Consider the following 19914-nt stretch of genomic DNA (forward strand, 5'->3'; position numbering starts at 1 on the left):
TTTGAGGCTTAGAGTAAAATATCTTACTACTGAAAATGGCGACATTGGCTACAGATAAACAGGAGAACCTCCAAAAACGAAAATTGGCAATACAAGAAAATGATTCTGAGGAAGAAAGCTCCAGTGAGTATTTGAAAATCGTATTTATTGATCATTTTATTAATTTCTTACATTCATTCTAAAGTTAATACAATATTAACAGTTTGTTTAAATGCTTGTATCTTGAGGTTAACATTCACTGTTTTCATCCTGATTACTATTATTATACTCTATTTTAAATGAACTTATATATTACATTAGAATCTACACATTTAATTACAACACAAGCTTCATTTATTTTATAAATATCTCTCGTCTTTTTAAAAACAATTTACTGATCCGTGAGTTGGTTGAGTCAACCGAATTCTTGATTATAGGGAATGTTAAAATTGCCAAAACAGGAACAGATGCACCACGACTGTGTCCTTATTTGGACACAATAAATCGACAGTTTTTAGATTTCGATTTCGAGAAATTATGCTCAGTGTCATTGTCTAGAATCAATGTGTATGCCTGCCTCGTGTGTGGCAAGTATTTCCAAGGCAGAGGCACGAACACTCATGCATATACACACAGCGTTGCTGAAAGCCATCACGTTTTTCTTAATCTTCATACTTTGAAATTTTATTGCCTGCCTGACAATTACGAAATTATTGGTAAGCAAATAATCGTAATATTTCTGTATGTTCGATATTTCATAATAAATACATTGTCACTCAGATTCCTCATTGGATGACATAAAGTATGTTTTAAATCCGACGTTTGACAAAGCCCAAATTGGCCAACTAGATAAAAGTGATAAATTATCGAGAGCAATAGATGGCTCGTTATATTCACCTGGGATCGTTGGGATGAACAATATCAAAGCAAATGATTATTGTAACGTTATTTTACAAGTAAGTTATACTTTTCCTGTTCTGTTTTAGGATAGATAGTTACAAGTTTAACATTTCAGGCATTGTCTCATGTTACACCTTTGAGAGACTTCTTCTTAAGAGAGTCTAATTATGCTCATGTGAAAAGGCCACCTGGAGATTCTTCTTATCTTTTGGTTCAAAGGTTTGGAGAACTAATGAGAAAGCTGTGGAATCCACGTAATTTTAAAGCTCACGTCAGCCCACATGAGATGCTACAGGCTGTCGTCTTATGGAGTAAAAAGAGATTCCAATTTACCGAGCAAGGTATAAAATACACGACAATCTACCGATGATTACGATAATTTTATATGTACAAATCAAATTTGCAGGCGACCCAATCGACTTCCTTTCATGGTTTTTGAATGCCCTGCACTTGGCACTGAACGGTACAAAGAAACGTGATTCTAGTATAGTGTACAAAACGTTTTTGGGTCACATGCGTATATACACGAGAAAAATTCCGCCGCTTGAACTGGACGAAAGTCAAAGGAGCGAACTACTTCATACTGTAGAATATGGAGAAACCGTGACAGAAAGTCCATTTTTATATCTGACGTGCGATCTCCCACCTCCGCCACTTTTCAAAGATCAATTCACGGAGAATATCATTCCCCAAGTGAGTAACAAACTACGAATTTCGACTGTAGCAAAAATGATAGAATGTGCATCTCTTTAGGTAAACTTATACACGTTGTTAAACAAGTTTAACGCTGTAACGGAGAAAGAGTACAAAACGTACAAAGAGAATTTCATGAAAAGATTCGAGATCACAGAACTTCCTCCTTATCTAATACTTTACATCAAAGTGAGTACGTGATTACGTTGATATTAGAAAATTATCAGAGCGATTGAATATGCTGTTTTTAATTGCAGAGATTTACGAAGAATACGTTTTTCGTAGAAAAGAATCCCACCATAGTCAATTTCCCAGTTAAGTAAGATACTTTTCGTAACATTATTTTATTAGCATCTGTACGATTTTCTGTATTAATTATTTACGGATTTTAGAAATGTAGATTTTGGAGATATCTTGACACCTGAAGTGAAACAAAGGCATCCGTGTACGACGTACGATTTAGTTGCGAATATTGTTCACGACGGTGAGCCTGGCCAAGGAACGTACAGAGTTCATATTTTACATAGGGCAACCGGTCAATGGTACGAATTACAGGATTTACATGTAACTCAAATTTTACCTCAGATGATCACATTAACCGAAGCATACATACAGGTATTAAAAATATAATCAATTAAGATTCTTAGGTTTTAAATATAATGAATATTTTTGTTTCACAGATTTACGAATTAAAGAAAGACATGCCTACGGAGAACGGTGATAATAAAATTAAAAGAGCAATATGATAAATGTAATTTTCTAAATAAAGTATTGCAATTTTTCACTTTAACTTTCGCCTCAATTTATTTCCTAATGAATACATAGTAATACGAAATAAAACAAAATAAAACATACCTTGCATCTCATGTTCTCGTATGACCAAATCTCTAAATCGTTTCGAATAAGAGAAGATAGAAATAGTTTAGAATTTTTATTGTTTAACCTACGCCGATCGGGTCGAAACTTACCGAAGATTGCCGAAGAGATCGGAAGTATGAACTGGAAGTAGAAATCGTGGTAGGGACGTACAGTAGGCACGATAGAGGGGGTGGGATCGGATTGTCGCGCCGAAGCGGAGGCGAGAGGCGAACCAACCGGAGTAGAGTCACAGCCGGCTACGCGAGACGATCTCGAATTGAACGCGTCTCTTTTCCACGGATACGCGTATTTTACATCGTAAGTGTCTATTCGTCCTTCGCATACTATCTTTTTTGTACATAAATCGAGATAACGCGTTTTATATCGTTTATCGTGTTCGCGTACGCGCTAGTGTCGACGAACGCACCCCCGCGCGTTTTTTTTATTTTCGCGAGTGTTTCTCGTACTGTGCGTTACTTGTGTACTTCAGTGGGTTCCCTGCACGTGGATAAATACTATCACCTGTAGGATCGACGCCTCGATTTTAACGTGAGTACTCTGTTCAGTTTGCAAACTATTTGACAAACTTTGTCCGCGCGTTCGGAATGGAGTCACGCGAGTTTGCACATGGTTCGTCGTTTCGCGGATGCGAAGTCTACCTTGGAAATCCTCAAAAATCTTGGCTACCTGTTCGCGGTAACGGTTCTATCTCGCGTGAAAGGCCGACGGAGAATCCCTATCTCTTTTAATTCTCGCGTAACATTCTCGCGACGAGGATTCTCACCGAAATTCCACTACTAATTCGTCGCGGTTTATTCTCGTACGTCCCGCGGTAATTTCGGTTTGCGTCAATGTCTGCTCCCTTCCATACCGCTCCGAATACCTGTTCCATGCTAACCGTCGAAAAACAACTGTCTGATTGTATGGCGGAGGAACCTGTACGTATACATATTAAAACCGGAGAGGTACTACGTTGACTCTCAAGGGAACTGCGAGTTTCGGGTTTATAGCTTGATAGTTAACATTGCATCGTGAAATTCGAACCAGTTTCGACAGGTGATTTCCATGACAGGTCGGTCGGTGAATTAACGCACTCGCGACAGTAAAACGTACAATTTCCTCACAGAACGCTTAGTTCTTTCATAAGTGTTAATAAATCACGTCTTGAATAACACGTGTAACACGTAGTACAAATATGAGTAGCAGTAAAAGGATACTACAAGTGAGATATGATCAGAATTTATAAAACATCGGTATCTATTACGTTTACGTTTTGGTCACTGGCAAGGTCGTCATCTTGTACGGGAGTTTTTTTTTAAAAACGTAAATAATCGTAGTAGTTACGAGGCGTAGTAAACAATCATATGGTTTCACTGGTGAATCGAAGGGATGGATGTTATTCTCGAGTCAGCGACATGCCTGTGGAATGTTTTTAGACGTGGGTGGCGTATTAAGCAGAGATGTACATATATATAATTTTGTATGTACATCCTTTAAGGCTGTTTTCGCGTTTTAAGCATTTTGCGCACAATGAGATCTGTTGACTAAAGGTATATATTATTTATTATGCACTTAAATGTAATATATTATATTGTTAAGCCTTTATTCGTATTTTTCTTTAATTCAGTCGTAATTCCGATATTTCTTGCTTAGAATAATTCAATAAATGAAGAGCATTTTCTAGCTTCCTAAATTCTATTCATAATCCATTGTTTTTGCAGACATAACTCATGGGCCAGCTTGAGTGAATACCTATCTGATCTTTTGAACATTAGCACCGTACAATGAGAGATATCGTTAGGCTTGAAGTGCACATACCTCGTTTCGAAGTCTCATCCCGTACACTCTTTAGAATCTCGCACACGTAGGGAAAGAACTCGTTAGTTTCTCCCTGTATCTTTTTCTGTTCATAACTCCACCGCCGTGCTCCCATACACGCAAGAACGTGTCAAGGATGAAGATCGCAGTTCCATACATCAGAATCATCCTTGAGGCATTTAAACGTCGATTGAGTATACGGTAACTCGCTTCCGTCGAAGCGATTCGGATATTATTCACAACCGTAACACACCTACTTCATTCTCCTCGCTCCATATACAGTTTATTGGTTTTCAATGACTGCTGACTGTTGTCTGATCTCTCGTCCCGGAGACATGCTATTTTTTTCGCGTATGTTCACCGAAAACGCATGATTCATTCGGTATGAATAGGAATATCATTACGTGACTCATTCAGTTCGAATTAGACGCGCGCCTAGTAAATTGTTTAATTGTAAATTTATCGACGTATGAGACGGGACTTTCAGATCTCGTCTGCCGACGTTTTCTCTAATGATGAGATTATGCGAATGGGAAAGGATACAGAAAAACTGTACTCGCATGAGGCTTAATTAAAGGAAGAAAGTTCTCGATCTCTTATTTTTTTTTTTTAAAAACGTAAATAATCGTAGTAGTTACGAGGCGTAGTAAACAATCATATGGTTTCACTGGTGAATCGAAGGGATGGATGTTATTCTCGAGTCAGCGACATGCCTGTGGAATGTTTTTAGACGTGGGTGGCGTATTAAGCAGAGATGTACATATATATAATTTTGTATGTACATCCTTTAAGGCTGTTTTCGCGTTTTAAGCATTTTGCGCACAATGAGATCTGTTGACTAAAGGTATATATTATTTATTATGCACTTAAATGTAATATATTATATTGTTAAGCCTTTATTCGTATTTTTCTTTAATTCAGTCGTAATTCCGATATTTCTTGCTTAGAATAATTCAATAAATGAAGAGCATTTTCTAGCTTCCTAAATTCTATTCATAATCCATTGTTTTTGCAGACATAACTCATGGGCCAGCTTGAGTGAATACCTATCTGATCTTTTGAACATTAGCACCGTACAATGAGAGATATCGTTAGGCTTGAAGTGCACATACCTCGTTTCGAAGTCTCATCCCGTACACTCTTTAGAATCTCGCACACGTAGGGAAAGAACTCGTTAGTTTCTCCCTGTATCTTTTTCTGTTCATAACTCCACCGCCGTGCTCCCATACACGCAAGAACGTGTCAAGGATGAAGATCGCAGTTCCATACATCAGAATCATCCTTGAGGCATTTAAACGTCGATTGAGTATACGGTAACTCGCTTCCGTCGAAGCGATTCGGATATTATTCACAACCGTAACACACCTACTTCATTCTCCTCGCTCCATATACAGTTTATTGGTTTTCAATGACTGCTGACTGTTGTCTGATCTCTCGTCCCGGAGACATGCTATTTTTTTCGCGTATGTTCACCGAAAACGCATGATTCATTCGGTATGAATAGGAATATCATTACGTGACTCATTCAGTTCGAATTAGACGCGCGCCTAGTAAATTGTTTAATTGTAAATTTATCGACGTATGAGACGGGACTTTCAGATCTCGTCTGCCGACGTTTTCTCTAATGATGAGATTATGCGAATGGGAAAGGATACAGAAAAACTGTACTCGCATGAGGCTTAATTAAAGGAAGAAAGTTCTCGATCTCTTATTTTCTTCCATTCATCGGAGAAGCACGATTGTCTTCCTTGCTGTGAAGCAGGAAGTCTCCGCGAATAAATCCGCAGAACGGAGAAAGTCCGCAGGTTTTGTCGCTTATCCCGGTCAGGTTCTCGCACCGGCCGCTGCCGTTGCGTCGGCAAGGCAAGACCCCGGTGCATGTCAGTAGGTATACTGTGACACAAAGAGCTGGTTACTCTTCGTTGCGTTTAGGTAGGAGGAAGAAGCGGCACAGAGAACAGCAGGTGCCCCAGCTGTTACGCGACCTGCTCTACGAACGCGTTATAAAAAATGCGTTTCGACGAAGTTCTACGAGTCACATAATAACTGCACATGCTTGCATCCTTTATTTTTCCCTAATAGAACTGACCATCTAAAGGTGATTCATAGCTGAGGCATTTCGGTCTATCAGTTAGAAAATGCTGGGTAAAGTCTCAGACATTTTAATCAATGAGAAGCACTGGTCGAGGCAGGAGATATTTCCGTCTATCACTTTAAGCAATTAGAAAATGATAGACAGACATTTTAATTAACGTACTGAGCAAAGAATTGCAAGGAAATATAGAAACTGCTAATAGATATTTTTAATTCTCTTTTATAATAGAAATTATATAAAAATAAATTCGTATCGTTATTTTATGAAAATTATTTATTTATTCATTTAGTAACGAGTTAATTATTATCTACTTTGATTATAAAAACAGTACCTTTTTTAATGAATGATTATTTTGACCGGAAATGATAGGAACGGGTACGGAAGTGTCGGCAGGTTTACTGTTTAGGATGTGTTATGTACGGAAGTGTAGCATTTGTAGGCGAACCGATTAAGGGTAATGTTGTCTCTGAATTAGGCTACAACGGTCACGTTTACGCGGAGATTATGAGGCTCTATCGTCCATGGAAACCGGGAACTCCTCTGTATAACAGTTAGAAGTCGATGGTCCGATTAGAATTCCACGTCGAACCGCGTATTATCGCTCGCCTGACCGTGACTCGAACGGCCTAGCCTGTCCGTTCAACTGTTCCCTCACCGATTCCGCTCCTCGAAGGTTACAACATAATTTGCATCCGAAAAATTCCACGCGCTTTCATTCTCGTTGTTGAGACTCGTTTTACTTTAAGGAACATTTTCTTGAAACGAAGCAAGGAAATTTAGTTTATCATTGAACGACGTTTCGATGGATTAGAAATAATTATTAGAAAATGTATAATTAAATCTTTGGGGCTTTCGTCTCGTGCATTCGCGGTTGGATCAATGAATTCTATTTCGAAGCTTGCAGTTCCGTTTTGCCAACACGAGTCCTTGAATCTAATGATAAACGGTGCTCTCCGATTCCACCGACACGGAACGGCGTGTACCGATTGAATAATTTCTGGCGGCTTTCCAGTTATGAAAAGAAAGTATCTAACGTCTATATTTGCAGATTTACCTCTCCCGTAATTGCTAATTTAATCACCACTTGACGAGGAATCGTTTCATTCCATTCGCGTGAAAAGTTATTTAACATTACTGTCGAGAATCAAATATGTACAGAGGAATATCTACTATAAACTCTACAAGAAAATAATTTACTTACCCTGTATGCTTTGAGACAGGAAATATGTAAAAAATGTTGTCTGGTGTACAACCTGCTCACGAGGTAAATCCATAAGAGCATGTTGAAATCCGCTCTATGGAATTTCACCCGTCAAGAGGGCATACATCTTTTTGAAATCTCATAAACCTATAAAGACGAAACCACTTTTTTAATGAGAAATACGCGCAAACCACCAAGTTTATTACTTCAGCAGTGATTACTTCGTTTCCAGCATTCACTAAACATACAAAATGTAATCTAGCGTATATCCTTATTACTCAATAAGACCAAAACACATTTCAAAATTCGTTCTATGGTCTTATTAAGTAAGGAGGCACGTTTTTAACGAGAAATTCGTGCGAACCACCACGCCATGTGATTTCTTCCTTTCCAGCATTCATTGAACATAAAAAACGTAGCTTAGCGCATATCCTAATTACACAGTAGAATCAAAAACGCATGTAAAAATTCGTTTTATTGGTTTTACTGAGTAAGGAGGACATACACCTTTCTTACGTCCACTTGTACGCGTTCACTTTTGATCGATAAATAAACGCGAACCAGAAGAATAATAGTTTTAATAATTTCGATTTACTTATCTCGACGAGTCTCGAATTTACTTGGATACTCGGCAACTCTTCGCGAGCACGCGGACGCGTATGTGGCTGCTGGACAATGTAGATTCGATATTGTTTAGCCTTTGATGATTTCCATCTACCGCCGAAGTTGATCGAAAATCTGTTGCTAAACGATCGTTGCGTGAAGCAAAACAATCGAAACTCAAAATCGAAACGAATGGAAATACATATCCGTTTTCTTACATTTCCGTGCATCTTTTACTATACCTGTCTCATTAAATGGTTGGAAACTTTCGTTTGAAAGAACAGAAGGGATGGATTAGAAATTAGAGCACGTTTAAAGCATTGCCTCTCTTGAAGTAGTTCGTCTTAATTTGTTTCGCACAACTTTATTTGTTCTCCAACGGCGGAAGTCAAAGTTTAAGTAGTTCGGTGGCAAAGAGCGGGAAATGGCTGGAAAGTTTGAAACACTGCGAAAGGGTTACGAAATGATAATTCTGCTTCGTGAATAATTATCATTAAATCTTATCTGCATCTTCTTTAATGAAACTCAGAATCCTCTAAAAAGATCTAATAAATAATATAATAAATCGTGCGATATTCGAATATTCTTAGTACAATTTTATTTTATTTCAAATGCAATGATAGGAATTATTGAGATATCGCGAATATTTAATTATTCTCTTACATTGTCTGATATAATTGTCAGTTTTGGAAACTTATGAACGGGGGTGTACGAGTTTCTCACCTCGTGCTCTAAAATCGTCCGCAAACTGGAATGAACAAGCGCGAACAGGCTTTCGTAAATTTTGAAATCTAGGACGGTCGTCTAAAAGGAAAACTTTTTCTTTAACGGGCAGCCTTTGCATAAGAGAGAACTGATAGGTTCTCCACTGTAGTAGAATGACGTTAAACGAGCCCGGATGCATCGGGAACGGTCACAAAAGTGGCGAGTTAAAGAATTCGTTGGACAAAACTCGGTCACGATTAAGAACACAGTTTCCGGTTAAGTAAATTGTGTCACGTATAGCAAAAAGGAAATGAACTCAGAGTATGAACTTTAATTCCAGTATGAAGTTTTATAGAACAGTCTGGTTATTATTTAAATTGTTGGATAAAGTTCTGCGTGAACAATTAATTTATTCAATTCGTGGGACCGTAAGTTTAGAGAGGATTAACAGCTTTTAAAGTAACCCCGTAGCGTCCTTTACCCTCGAAGCGGAAAACAGGTATCACTGATTGCCGCTGTAAAATTTACACGTTTTGCGGCGAGTGCGTTTGGCTTTTTATGACGGTCGGGATACTCGGTGAGAATTGAACCCTTGGAAGAATACAATTAGTGAAACTCATATTCTCCTCGTTCAACAATGAGATGGTATATGGTATCTCTGAAAAGAGCTTGTCAGCTGTTCAAGCTGAACGACGTTCCCTACGATTTTATACTAGAAATAAAACGCTCCGTAATTTCGACCGATCTTCCGTGAGGACCAGTTCTGTGGACGTTACAGTTTCTTCGTTAGCAAAGAGGAAATAAAATAACGCACGGTCTGCGACAAAGGGACGGTGTGCAACAACGAAATGATTATGCGAATGAACGAAAAGCGAGGGAAGTCGTTTCGTCGAACACTTTCTTCGCGATGATTAGAAGGACACGGACGGGTCCAGGATTGAACGTGTACAATGGTCACGGGCGTGTACGTACCCTCATTTACGTAATGCACTACGAGAAAGAGACAATGCCGTCTGGCGCTTCTCTTCGTTTATGATTCGTTGGAGAGACGCGAAAAGGAAAAACGAAAAAAGAATCGCAGGCCGGTTCGTTGCCGTCTCGTTACCGCCTTTCGAACGTAAAATCTCCTGAGTTTCTCTACATATATAATACGTGTTCTCTCTCTCTCTCTCTCTTTCTTTCTCTTTCTTTCTCTGCTGCGCGTGGTATTCGCCTTTCATAGAGCGCGGGAGAGACATTTAAGTGCATCCTCCGTAATCGGGCGTGCGCGTGGGTGCAACGCCGATGACTCTGATTCCTCCCGAGGTTGCTTTTTCTACGATTCGATTGCCACGCGCGACTCGCAAATCCCGATTAATCAGAGTGCTAAACAGACTCAGAGATTATTAGATTCTCCTTCGAACAGGCTTGAAAAATTGAATAAATATAAAAATCAATCGTATTCGTTGTTCACTTCTTTGTTATTTCAAAAAACGAAATTGGAAATAGAGGAATTCTTATAAACAGAGATTATGTCTATAAAACGCATAGGGAACGATGGGTTGCGTAATTCGATAGATCTGTCTGTCAATTGTGAAAGAAATTGCATGCTAATTCGGTGAATCGCGAAAGGAAGTGTTGCGGCGAGCGTGTATCTAGTGAATGGTGGCGAATTCTCTTCCATAAATGTACACCGTCAGACGTCTGTACAGCTCGTACGTGAATCGATTTTCAGCGAGATTGCTTTGCACCTGTACGATCGATAAATGACACGTCCACGCGAGGGGGAAACGGTTCTTCCTCGAAGAAGAAAGGCGGAAGATTGCGTTCTTCTTTCGTGACGGAAAATGCTCCGCATGAGCCACTGGGAAGGTCTGAGTGGCAGCAATAAGGAACGTAAGATTCGCGCTTTTGTATGCAGACGATTCACCGACCGAAAATGTCGCGGTTTCTTCACTCTCTCAAGTTTCAAAAACCGTAAATAGTAATCGCAACGATTGTTTTCTTTCGATTCTTAATTTGCAATCAACAATTGCAGTAAATCGTCAAGCTATCACGTTTGTAATGATGTTAATTTATAATCGTTTAGTAATAATCGTTAAATCGTTGCACGTATCAGAACGAAACGCAGTTGCATTCGAAATATGAAACTCATAATCTGCAATGAAACTGTCGAGTGTTAAGTCGGTTCCCTGGCTCGCATAATAGCCTGGCACATTTTGCCGACGCGTAAGAAATTTTGCAAACTCTATCTTCTCGTCGACAAGTTTCCAGTTTCACGACTTTTCCGTCGGTTTTCGACGACGACCCATAATAGGGACACGGCTTTCCGCTGTCCCACCATTAGCCTTTCTTGTTCTGTAGATAGTAAACCGTAGACGAATGCCAAGTATACCTGGAATTTCGTGACTTACCTTCCCATTGTGAATATAAATCTTTGTTACGACTTGGTCGGGTTTGCGCTGTACACGTTGTTGGAGAGTAGCTAAATTTTCTCGGGAAATATAAGGATGTATAAATCGTGGGCGAGACGCGGAAGCAGGTGTAGAGTTCTAACAATAAGAGTTTTATTAAGACGTCAGATTTATTACATTAACACGTAAATACGTTCTAACTAAGGTCTATAAAGATTTTCTCTCAAGATGCATAAAATTCCACTTTAAATGATATATAGAATAGACGTAATTAAGACAGATTTACTGCGTCAGGCTTATAAATATACGTTAATCAGCTTTTCTGTGAAGATTAATAAAATCTTATCACAAGATATTAAACGAAATTAAACACGCAATTCGGTATACATATAGAGGCCAGTGGAAATACTCATTGGCCCAGTGAATTCAAACTGTCTGGTGCACGATTCCATAATTTCCAGCTGCGATCGTTTGGGAATAGAAACGGGTTATTCGAGGAAACGAAAGGAAAGCCACCGGATCGATTGGCTGCGATGCGATGGCGTGCACTGGCCCTTCAATGCGCCCTCGCTGTGAATCTGATATGCATAAAGGCTTCTCGGTGCATGCGTGTGCGCCTGTCCATGAGTTTTAACTTACAACCCCTTAGACTAGTCTTAAAATATTACGAAATATATAAATCGAGTTGATAATTGTTCTCCCATTTAAAGTACCATTTTATTTGTCAGATAATTTATTACATGATTATGAGATATGAGTCGTTTATGTTTCGTTTTAATCATTTTCAAATATTTGTCAGAGTTTTTGATATGCAACAAATGATTGAACGTATGTTAGAGATAATCGAGGAAAGTGTATGGGTGGTTCGTATGGTTCATATGGGTTACCTCGCAGCCAAGATCGCGGCTAGAAAGACAGGCCGACGGAAGCGGGATTTTTTTTCTTCTCCACGATTGAAATGAAACTGCGCGAAGTAATTAAAGCCTCTTAATAGTTTTCTAACCCCTGGGACCCGCGCTCCTTTGTCCGCGTACCGTAGATCGCGATCGAGGCCCACTTTCTACCGCTTCTCCTCAGTTTCCCGCACTTATATAATTAGTCAAACCGAATATGCAAATCGATGCACTGGTTTCCCCAGTTCATTTGCAAGTTGTTAAAAACCAGAAGTTATTATCCGAAAATTTTGTCGTTTCCATATAAGTAACAGAATTAAGAAATTTCGGATTAATTTCTAAAATATTTCCCATACATATTTGCATCTTCTCAAGCTTTTGATTATCCATCCCTCGAAATTGGCTCGGAAGCTCTTGGATTATCTTAAATAGATGACAATAGGTCGGGTGGAAGCGACTGTGACCCACAGCCGACGTTTTTCCGTTAGAATTACATTATTATCCGCACCACCTGTTTTAACGTGCGCTCTCTCCCTATCTCGCTTCTTGTATCAGAATCTTCTCTCTCGCTGCTCATGTAACGCTTCCTTCGCCGTCTCTCTCCCACCCGGACAGGCCCAACGCACTCGTTGTTACACCTGCGACTTTAAAGGCTCACTCGACTGTTTTATTTAAATTGCGACTGTTAACCGTCGGCAGATTACCTGACCAAAACCAGTCACAACTCCTGTTCAAACTCTCGTTGATGAGTTTCCAATGCGTCTCGCAAGCGACGACGAACTCCTACTACGGTGCTTGTTTGTTTGTAGGTCTAGCCAGTTTGTACGAACAAATTGGAATTAATGAATCATTTAAACGTTCGTAGACTCCTTTCCATTGCTCCTCATTGAAACATTGAAATGTGGCAACGTATTCGTTCTATAGCAAATTATCGATGAAAATTCATTTTCCCATAAAATTCGCAAATTTTTAAAACGTTATAAAGAGCCTTGAAATTTTTTACACAAACTTTTTTATATGCAAACGAAAGCCCATGTAAAATTTTAGCTAATTCTTATCATTAGTTCAATTATCAAGTAAACTCCCTTAATTTCATGAAAATATAATATCAAGTAATAGAAAAAAAAAAGTTATTAATAATATTTTTATTATTCTCGAGCGGTACTATTTTTGCACTTATACTACAATTTGATTTCTCGTATCAGAAATGAGCTACGTATCTAAAATACAAAAATACCTTGCAATTGTAGATTTCCCTATTTTTATATTCCGCTCACGAATCATCGATAATTCCGTTTCGAAACGGAAAACGCACCACACCTGCGAAACATGAAATCTGAATTTTTTATAAGAGAGCTTGTTACGACTGACAGACAGAGATCCTTCTCGTTCGGCCTTCGAACTGTTCCACCCACCTCGTCGTTACGAAAACGGAACGGGAATCCTACGCGTGCTCTCGTCTACGCGCTGTAATCTCATTCGCATAAGTCACTCGTTAAAACGCATTCTAATCGCGGGGACACGTTTAACAAATATACAGGTGCGCTGATACGCGTTGTAACGTGTATACAGTAGGCAAATTGCCGCAGATAAGATTGCGCAGTGAAGTGCTTGGATATAAAACCACTTCAATTGTTTCCAAACCATTTCCTGATTTATTATCGTACATTGCATTAAGAAATTTAAAAATTCGTTAAATTTCTTATAAGACACAAGCGTTTGCATTGCTATTATAGTAATTCTCTTATCATTTAAATATCTCTTTAATTATTATTTCGATTCGAAACATTCTTTATCGAAAGTCGTATATTATTGAGAGTCCCTTCGAGTCGTTTACGGCTGCTAGTGGAACTGTGCTAATTCCCCGCGAAAGTGGCAGAACGTAGAGACACAATGGACGAGGTGTACGCGGTTGCACAACCTTTAGGGCCCCACTGTCGTTGAGCAGTCTCTGGAACTGTTGCCAAAGGCGAAACGAATCTCGAACGAGAAATAAATTGAGCCACACCGGCACTGGCCAATCTCTGATCTATCCCATCGGGGTTAATCGTTTGATCTGCTAGTCAACCCTTCATCCTTCCAGCAAATGATTTCGCAATTTACATCCAGTTACGCAGTCTTTACATGCACAAGTGTTACCAGTTTGAAATTGCAGTATAGGATTGCAAAGAAAATCATCAGATTTATTTATTTTTTCTATTAAAATGTAATAAATCAATATTCATTGGAAGATTATTAAAATTAAACTAATTGTTAGATGAATAGAATTAGCCATTAATTCCATTGGTCATGTCAATAAGTGGGCAAGAATTGGGTAGAGATGGAAATTGGCATTTGGAATAGGTGTGCGACTTAATTAGTGCAATCGTGATTGGATGCGTGCGGAGAGGCCTTCGAGCAAATACGCATCACCTTCGAGAGGGTCCTTGCTTCCGGCCAATTGTGCGCCGCTCGATCGCTTCCGGTCTCACGCTTCGCATAACTTCTCGTCCTCGGCCTGCCACCGTCATCATCATCATCTTCCACCGTGTTTCTTCGCCTCGTTTTAACCGCTCGCGGAATTTCTCTCCGGCTTTTAACCGGTCGCCCCGGTTCCGTAATTCTCCGGCTGCCTCGAGGATGCCCACGTGGAATTTCTGCGGGGCGAAACCCTCGCAAGAACGCCGCGAGTGGCTAAAGGGAACGAAAGAGACTATTTTCATCGTCGTCGGAATTAATTCGACGCTTGGTTGGACGGAAAATTAGTCGCCAGTCCATTGTTTCGGATTGTTGAACCAAGTTGTCGAGGGCTACAGACATTGAACCGGTCTCTCTCTTACGAGTCTTTTAGACGCTCCGGAATGTTGCGAAGTTACGTGCCCAATGGAAAACGTCTTCGAGTATTACTTTTTAATTCTTTGTACCTGTATTACGATAATATGCATAGTACATTAATTTATTGCAAGGACAGAGAGAAACTAGGAGACTGAGGATCTTATGTATATTTATAAGAAAACTGAATATGCAAAAAATATTCTTTTAATTCCGATATGATAGATAAGGATTATTAGAAATTATTTGCTCATTTCATTAAGAAATAATTTCTGCGTTTACCATTTCTTGATTCATTTCGCAATTCACAATCAATGAACAATCTCGAGACAATTTATTATCTAGATTTCATTGAAAAGTTCGATCAGTATCAGATTTATACGAAAATTGAACGTTTATTCAATTTCGTGGGCAACGAATTTACCGCGGATCGAATTTAGTCGCCGCTTTCATTACACGTGTTAGGTTTGTGGATGAAAATGTCAGATGATCGTGTAGAAAAAGTAAAAAGATTCGAGCACAGGTGGATTCGGTAACGCGTTCACGCGTTCCCATCAATCTTCGAGTAATTTCATGGCAATTTCCCTTGCCGAATCTTGTCAAGGGGGAAAGGCTTGAGGGATGTTTGCGTCTTCGGGTTTTTCCTTCGTGTTGACGCGATGAGAAAAGTATATCGATTCGCCGGATGAAATTCCAAGCAAATACCTTTATTTTATTAGTTTTTCGTAGACAGAAATTTTTTCATTCTGCTTATAAAATGCAATTTTATAAAATTAGCCAGAAAAATGAGATGCATTTTGTATAAAGATCGGCCATGAATTTCGTTCGAAAATATTTCGTACGAAAAACTGTAAATAATTTTGCTGCTTCGGTTAAATCGCAAATCCGAGGTTTATGAAAGCTTGCAGATCTTCTCGTGGCTCATTTAATCCTCGTTACCGCGGAACTGGAAAGTCGCGGATCCGGGCGACGGTGTAAGGTCTTAATTACGCACCTGTAATTCTGTCGTACGAAACCTTTGACGCGTCGACGGGGTGCAGGGTGCGGCAGCTTAATTACGTGGCCGCGCACCTGTCTGCGACGCGTTCAACGTATTGCTTATCACGAACGTCGAGCTTTTCAATTTTATTTACACGCGGTAGCTTCAACGTGTTGTTCGCAAAACGAGAGATTCAGAATTTAATTGGACACGATTCTTCTTCTACGATGAACGTCTCATTAAAAAAATACAAAGTACTATTCGTATAACAAATAGAAAGATACGTGAAATTGAAATACGAAATTGACAAAGGCCGACTTTTTATTTGGCGAACTATTGAAAATTGTGCAACGATGCCTTTGAAAAACAGTGGTTACCACGTTTTTTCATCCACGTAGCGTGTTCTCGGGGGACGTGTCCCTCGGTGGCACGAGGAACCGGAAGTGGTCGGCTCTAAATATGCACGGCCACGCATCGGGACGGTTCATTGTCGCTGGAACAACGACCGTCGGAGAGTCTAGTCGAATCGACCATTACACCGAGAAGCTAAATACATCCACCTCAGTCGTTGGTCCAAAAATGCGTTCTGTTCTACGAACATTAATGTGGCATTAAATCGCGACCTGGCTCGTGCACGACGTTAAACCCGGGTGACGCGACGATCGAGAGATCGATCGTGGCCACTCGGTGCATCATTGCATGCATTTTCAACGAGGTGAAATGTCAACCGATGAAATTCTTCAAAGGACATCTCGCGCAGGTGCTGGAAATTTGATTTATATCGGCTTTGTTAGCCCAACACACATTTCGCAGTAAAGTGCACCGAAATGATATTCAATTTTTAATAGTAATTCTCTTTATTATATTTTATATGAAAATAACTGGAATCATTGAAATGTTCTAGTTATTTTATAGTACTAGAATTCTTACATTTTATTAAAACATTTTATTAAAATTATTATTTCTTTAATGAGATTTCATGCTTTCAAGTTTTATATAATCTTATAACGTTATTAAATCATATTCGGTTTTAATGCTTGCACTGAAGAATTGTTGGTAGTCGTAGTACACTTGAAAAACCTATTACATTTAACTTAAACAGTTTAACATCGATTAGTGATTTTTAAGACGGTGACCTTAGATAAGGGTTAATTATTTTGAAAACTGTTGAGCTGATTACATAATTACCATTTGCCTGATTGTTCGCCACGGTCTCCTAGCCCGTTCCAATCTCTTCACGCATCGTTGCATATTTCATGAATGCTTTTTTTCGTTTCGATTACACCCGACTTTCAATTTCCTTGACACTCCTCAACGTGTTTGCACGTGCCGGAGATTTCGCGTTAATTATGCCGGTGTAATCTCAGTGTCAAGGGAAAGGGGGGCAATTTGTGATGAACAATGTAACAGCATGATTCGCGAAAATATGATTACAACGTATACCCCACTGGACGGACAGTTCTCTGGCGCACTTGATAATGAATTTGCAAAGGCAGGGATGAACGTGTAATGGAGATTTAATTGAATTTAAAAGCGTAAGAAAATTTGCAGTATCGTAAGTGGCGTATTCATTATAGTTGACGTTCTATCGATTGCCTGCAATATTTTCATATTCCTAAAGCCGATTTATAGTATAAATTGCAATCTTAGTAGATTAGTAAATTTCCTTCATTTATGAAAAAATTCTATGTGCAAATATTCAGCATAAACTGAAAGTTTTTATCTAAAATTCACGTTTATTAAATAGATAGATAATTGGCATAAAAATCTGCTGATCATTAGTTAGTAAAATCATCTGGAAATAAGTGGAGGTTTCGCGTTACTTCCGGGGTATCTCTTTCTATTGACGTATCATCTGTCAAGCGACTGTCTAGCAACGAGACAATTAACTTTCTTTCGCCAGGCGCCAGGTGCGCGAGTTTGGAATTCGATCGCGAAGCAGGTGAATTCTGGCTCGCGTGCTACTCGCTTAGAGCTCGCGTGCTATCGAAAGCGGTGCGTTATCGATTCCGAGAGGTTCACTGACCATTTCTACCCGAAGTTTGCAACTGCCTTCGTTATTAATGTAAAGCTTGCAATAAATTTGGCTCAAGAATTGATTCTTCCTTGTGTCGACTACAAATTCATAACGCGAGTGTCAGAGTTCCATCGAGAAGTTAAATAAAATGACGTCCCGATTGCTATGATTTTAAGATGATACGTAAGATCATCAAAAATGCAATGAAATTGGGATATTTATCTCAGTAAATTAATAAATTATGTGTCTCGACGAAGAAAGAATGCAATTAAGAGTCTTCGTACCGGTGAAAAGTCTACGGAAGACATTTGATTGCACCTCTTGCTGGAACGTGGAACAAAAGCGAATAGAAAGTATAGTTCCATCGGCGGTCGTTCAGAATTTCAAGTACCCAGCTAGACTCGGCTATCGAAAATACGAAGCTCGAAAAATACTATGGAAATGTGACAGAGCGTGCATTTTTAATTAGCCACGGTTCCATTGTCTAACTTCGAGCACGCCACTCCATTGTGAACGTCCGACACTTTCCTAGCCTTAATTCAGAGTAACTTAAATAGCTGTACAAATTGTAGCTAGTTAACTTTTTTTCAACATAATTAGAATTGAATACCTACGGAATATTTTTGATTCGTCGTTTCCTTGGGTCTGGACGAGCTCATTAGCATTCGGTAGGGAAAAGTTGTACATAATTAGCTTCCTCTGCGTTCAATTTATGTTGCATCATGCAGATGTAAAAGAAAATAGGAAGCTTTTCAGTTCGCGTTTATACATATATGATAAGTAGACGTAATATGGTCGGTGGGATTTTAATTCTCTGTTGCTTCCGTGACGAATGATTAATAGAAACGTACGATTGGTGACGATGGAAAAGATGAAAAGGCAGCAGGACGGAGTAAACTATGTGAAAGCAGTTGGATTTAATTTTTTATGATATGCATGTTTGAAGCTTGAAATTCATATAAATTTTAACTAAAATCTTTTTGAAAGTTCTGTAGTAAAAAACAGATTTTTAGATTCTATTATCAGTGCTTCAAAATTAATACGAAAAGGTATTAATTATGTATGTTTAGGATTATGATAAACTGGAGATGAAAGTTCTTAAGGATTCAATCATTTTTTAATCTATTTTACGTTGCAACGGTGAAGGTAAATGGCAAGGGGAACTGATAAGGCTGATATTCATGCTGTCTCCAAACGGAAGCCATGTATCATGCGCTCGCAATTCCATGCTCGATGAAAACTCATTACGTCTCTGCTCTTACGTATTTACTCTGTTCCCTCTCTGTCTCTCCCTTTTTCCAATTATCTGCGTAACGTTACTCGTATACAAAACGATTTATTATTCTGCTACGAGGAAAAAAAGATCCGGCAAAATCACATTCGTGACATAATCGTGTTTAATCTTCGACTGAAATGTCATGGATGAAAATTCATTGAGAGGAATTCTATTGAGATTCGTTGTTACTTTTTACATTAGAAAAGTTCGAACCTGTAATACACGTCGAATCGATATGAGAGAGTATGAAGTTACTGAGAGGAAAAAGATGGGCATAGTCTATTTCCTGGTTGAAGCCATGCATCATGCGGTCTGTGTTTCAGACAAAAATTGTAGCTCCAGTTGCTAGATATAAGAAAGATCCGTTGCAATTTTCTTTTAACTCCACTCGTTAAAGAATAATTGGCGATGAACGCATTAATTCGATCGAATCGATCAGTCCTGAAGTATTTGAGGTAGAAGAAGATTGAATACGATCTTTTTTGCATGTAATAGCAGTACCTACAACTTTTATTTGAAGCATTTTTCAAAATTCCGCGAAAAAAAAATTTTCAATTTTTCCGAGATTTTTCCAAGGGGTACCCCTTCAGATTTTGTGAAATTTTCGTTTTTTGCCAATAACTCCCAAACCGTTAGCGATACGGAAAAAATGCATCAGACCATTCTTGTAGAGGACGACGAGAGCTACAATTT

At 39.0% G+C, this 19914-nt stretch overlaps 2 protein-coding genes across 3 annotated transcripts in view; both read left to right on the plus strand.

Moving 5' to 3' along the window:
* The first annotated feature begins 16 nt into the window (after positions 1 to 16).
* Usp39 (ubiquitin specific protease 39) lies at positions 17 to 2362 on the plus strand. 2 transcript variants are annotated; one of them, XM_026812401.1, is made up of 9 exons: positions 17 to 123; positions 417 to 695; positions 760 to 935; positions 995 to 1220; positions 1286 to 1572; positions 1633 to 1761; positions 1830 to 1891; positions 1965 to 2187; positions 2253 to 2362. In XM_026812401.1, exons 1-9 carry the CDS (start codon positions 36 to 38, stop codon positions 2316 to 2318), a joined length of 1536 nt encoding a protein of 511 aa, XP_026668202.1. In that variant the 5' UTR covers positions 17 to 35; the 3' UTR covers positions 2319 to 2362. The 2 variants fall into 2 exon arrangements, with proteins under 2 accessions (XP_026668202.1, XP_026668205.1); XM_026812404.1 differs by lacking the exon at positions 2253 to 2362 and having other exon boundaries at positions 1830 to 1886; positions 1965 to 2096.
* A 274-nt stretch (positions 2363 to 2636) lies between these two features.
* Positions 2637 to 19914, plus strand: part of LOC108624066 (rap guanine nucleotide exchange factor) — a 108962-nt gene continuing 91684 nt past the window's right edge. Inside the window, exon 1 of the mRNA XM_026812691.1 lies at positions 2637 to 2979. The gene's annotated coding sequence lies outside the window, so the exon portion shown is untranslated. The remainder of the gene's footprint in view (positions 2980 to 19914) is intronic.

Source organism: Ceratina calcarata, unplaced genomic scaffold, assembly GCF_001652005.2.
Source record: "Ceratina calcarata isolate Rehan_Ccalc_2016 unplaced genomic scaffold, ASM165200v1 scaffold115.2, whole genome shotgun sequence".
Classification (NCBI taxonomy): Eukaryota; Metazoa; Arthropoda; class Insecta; order Hymenoptera; family Apidae; genus Ceratina; species Ceratina calcarata.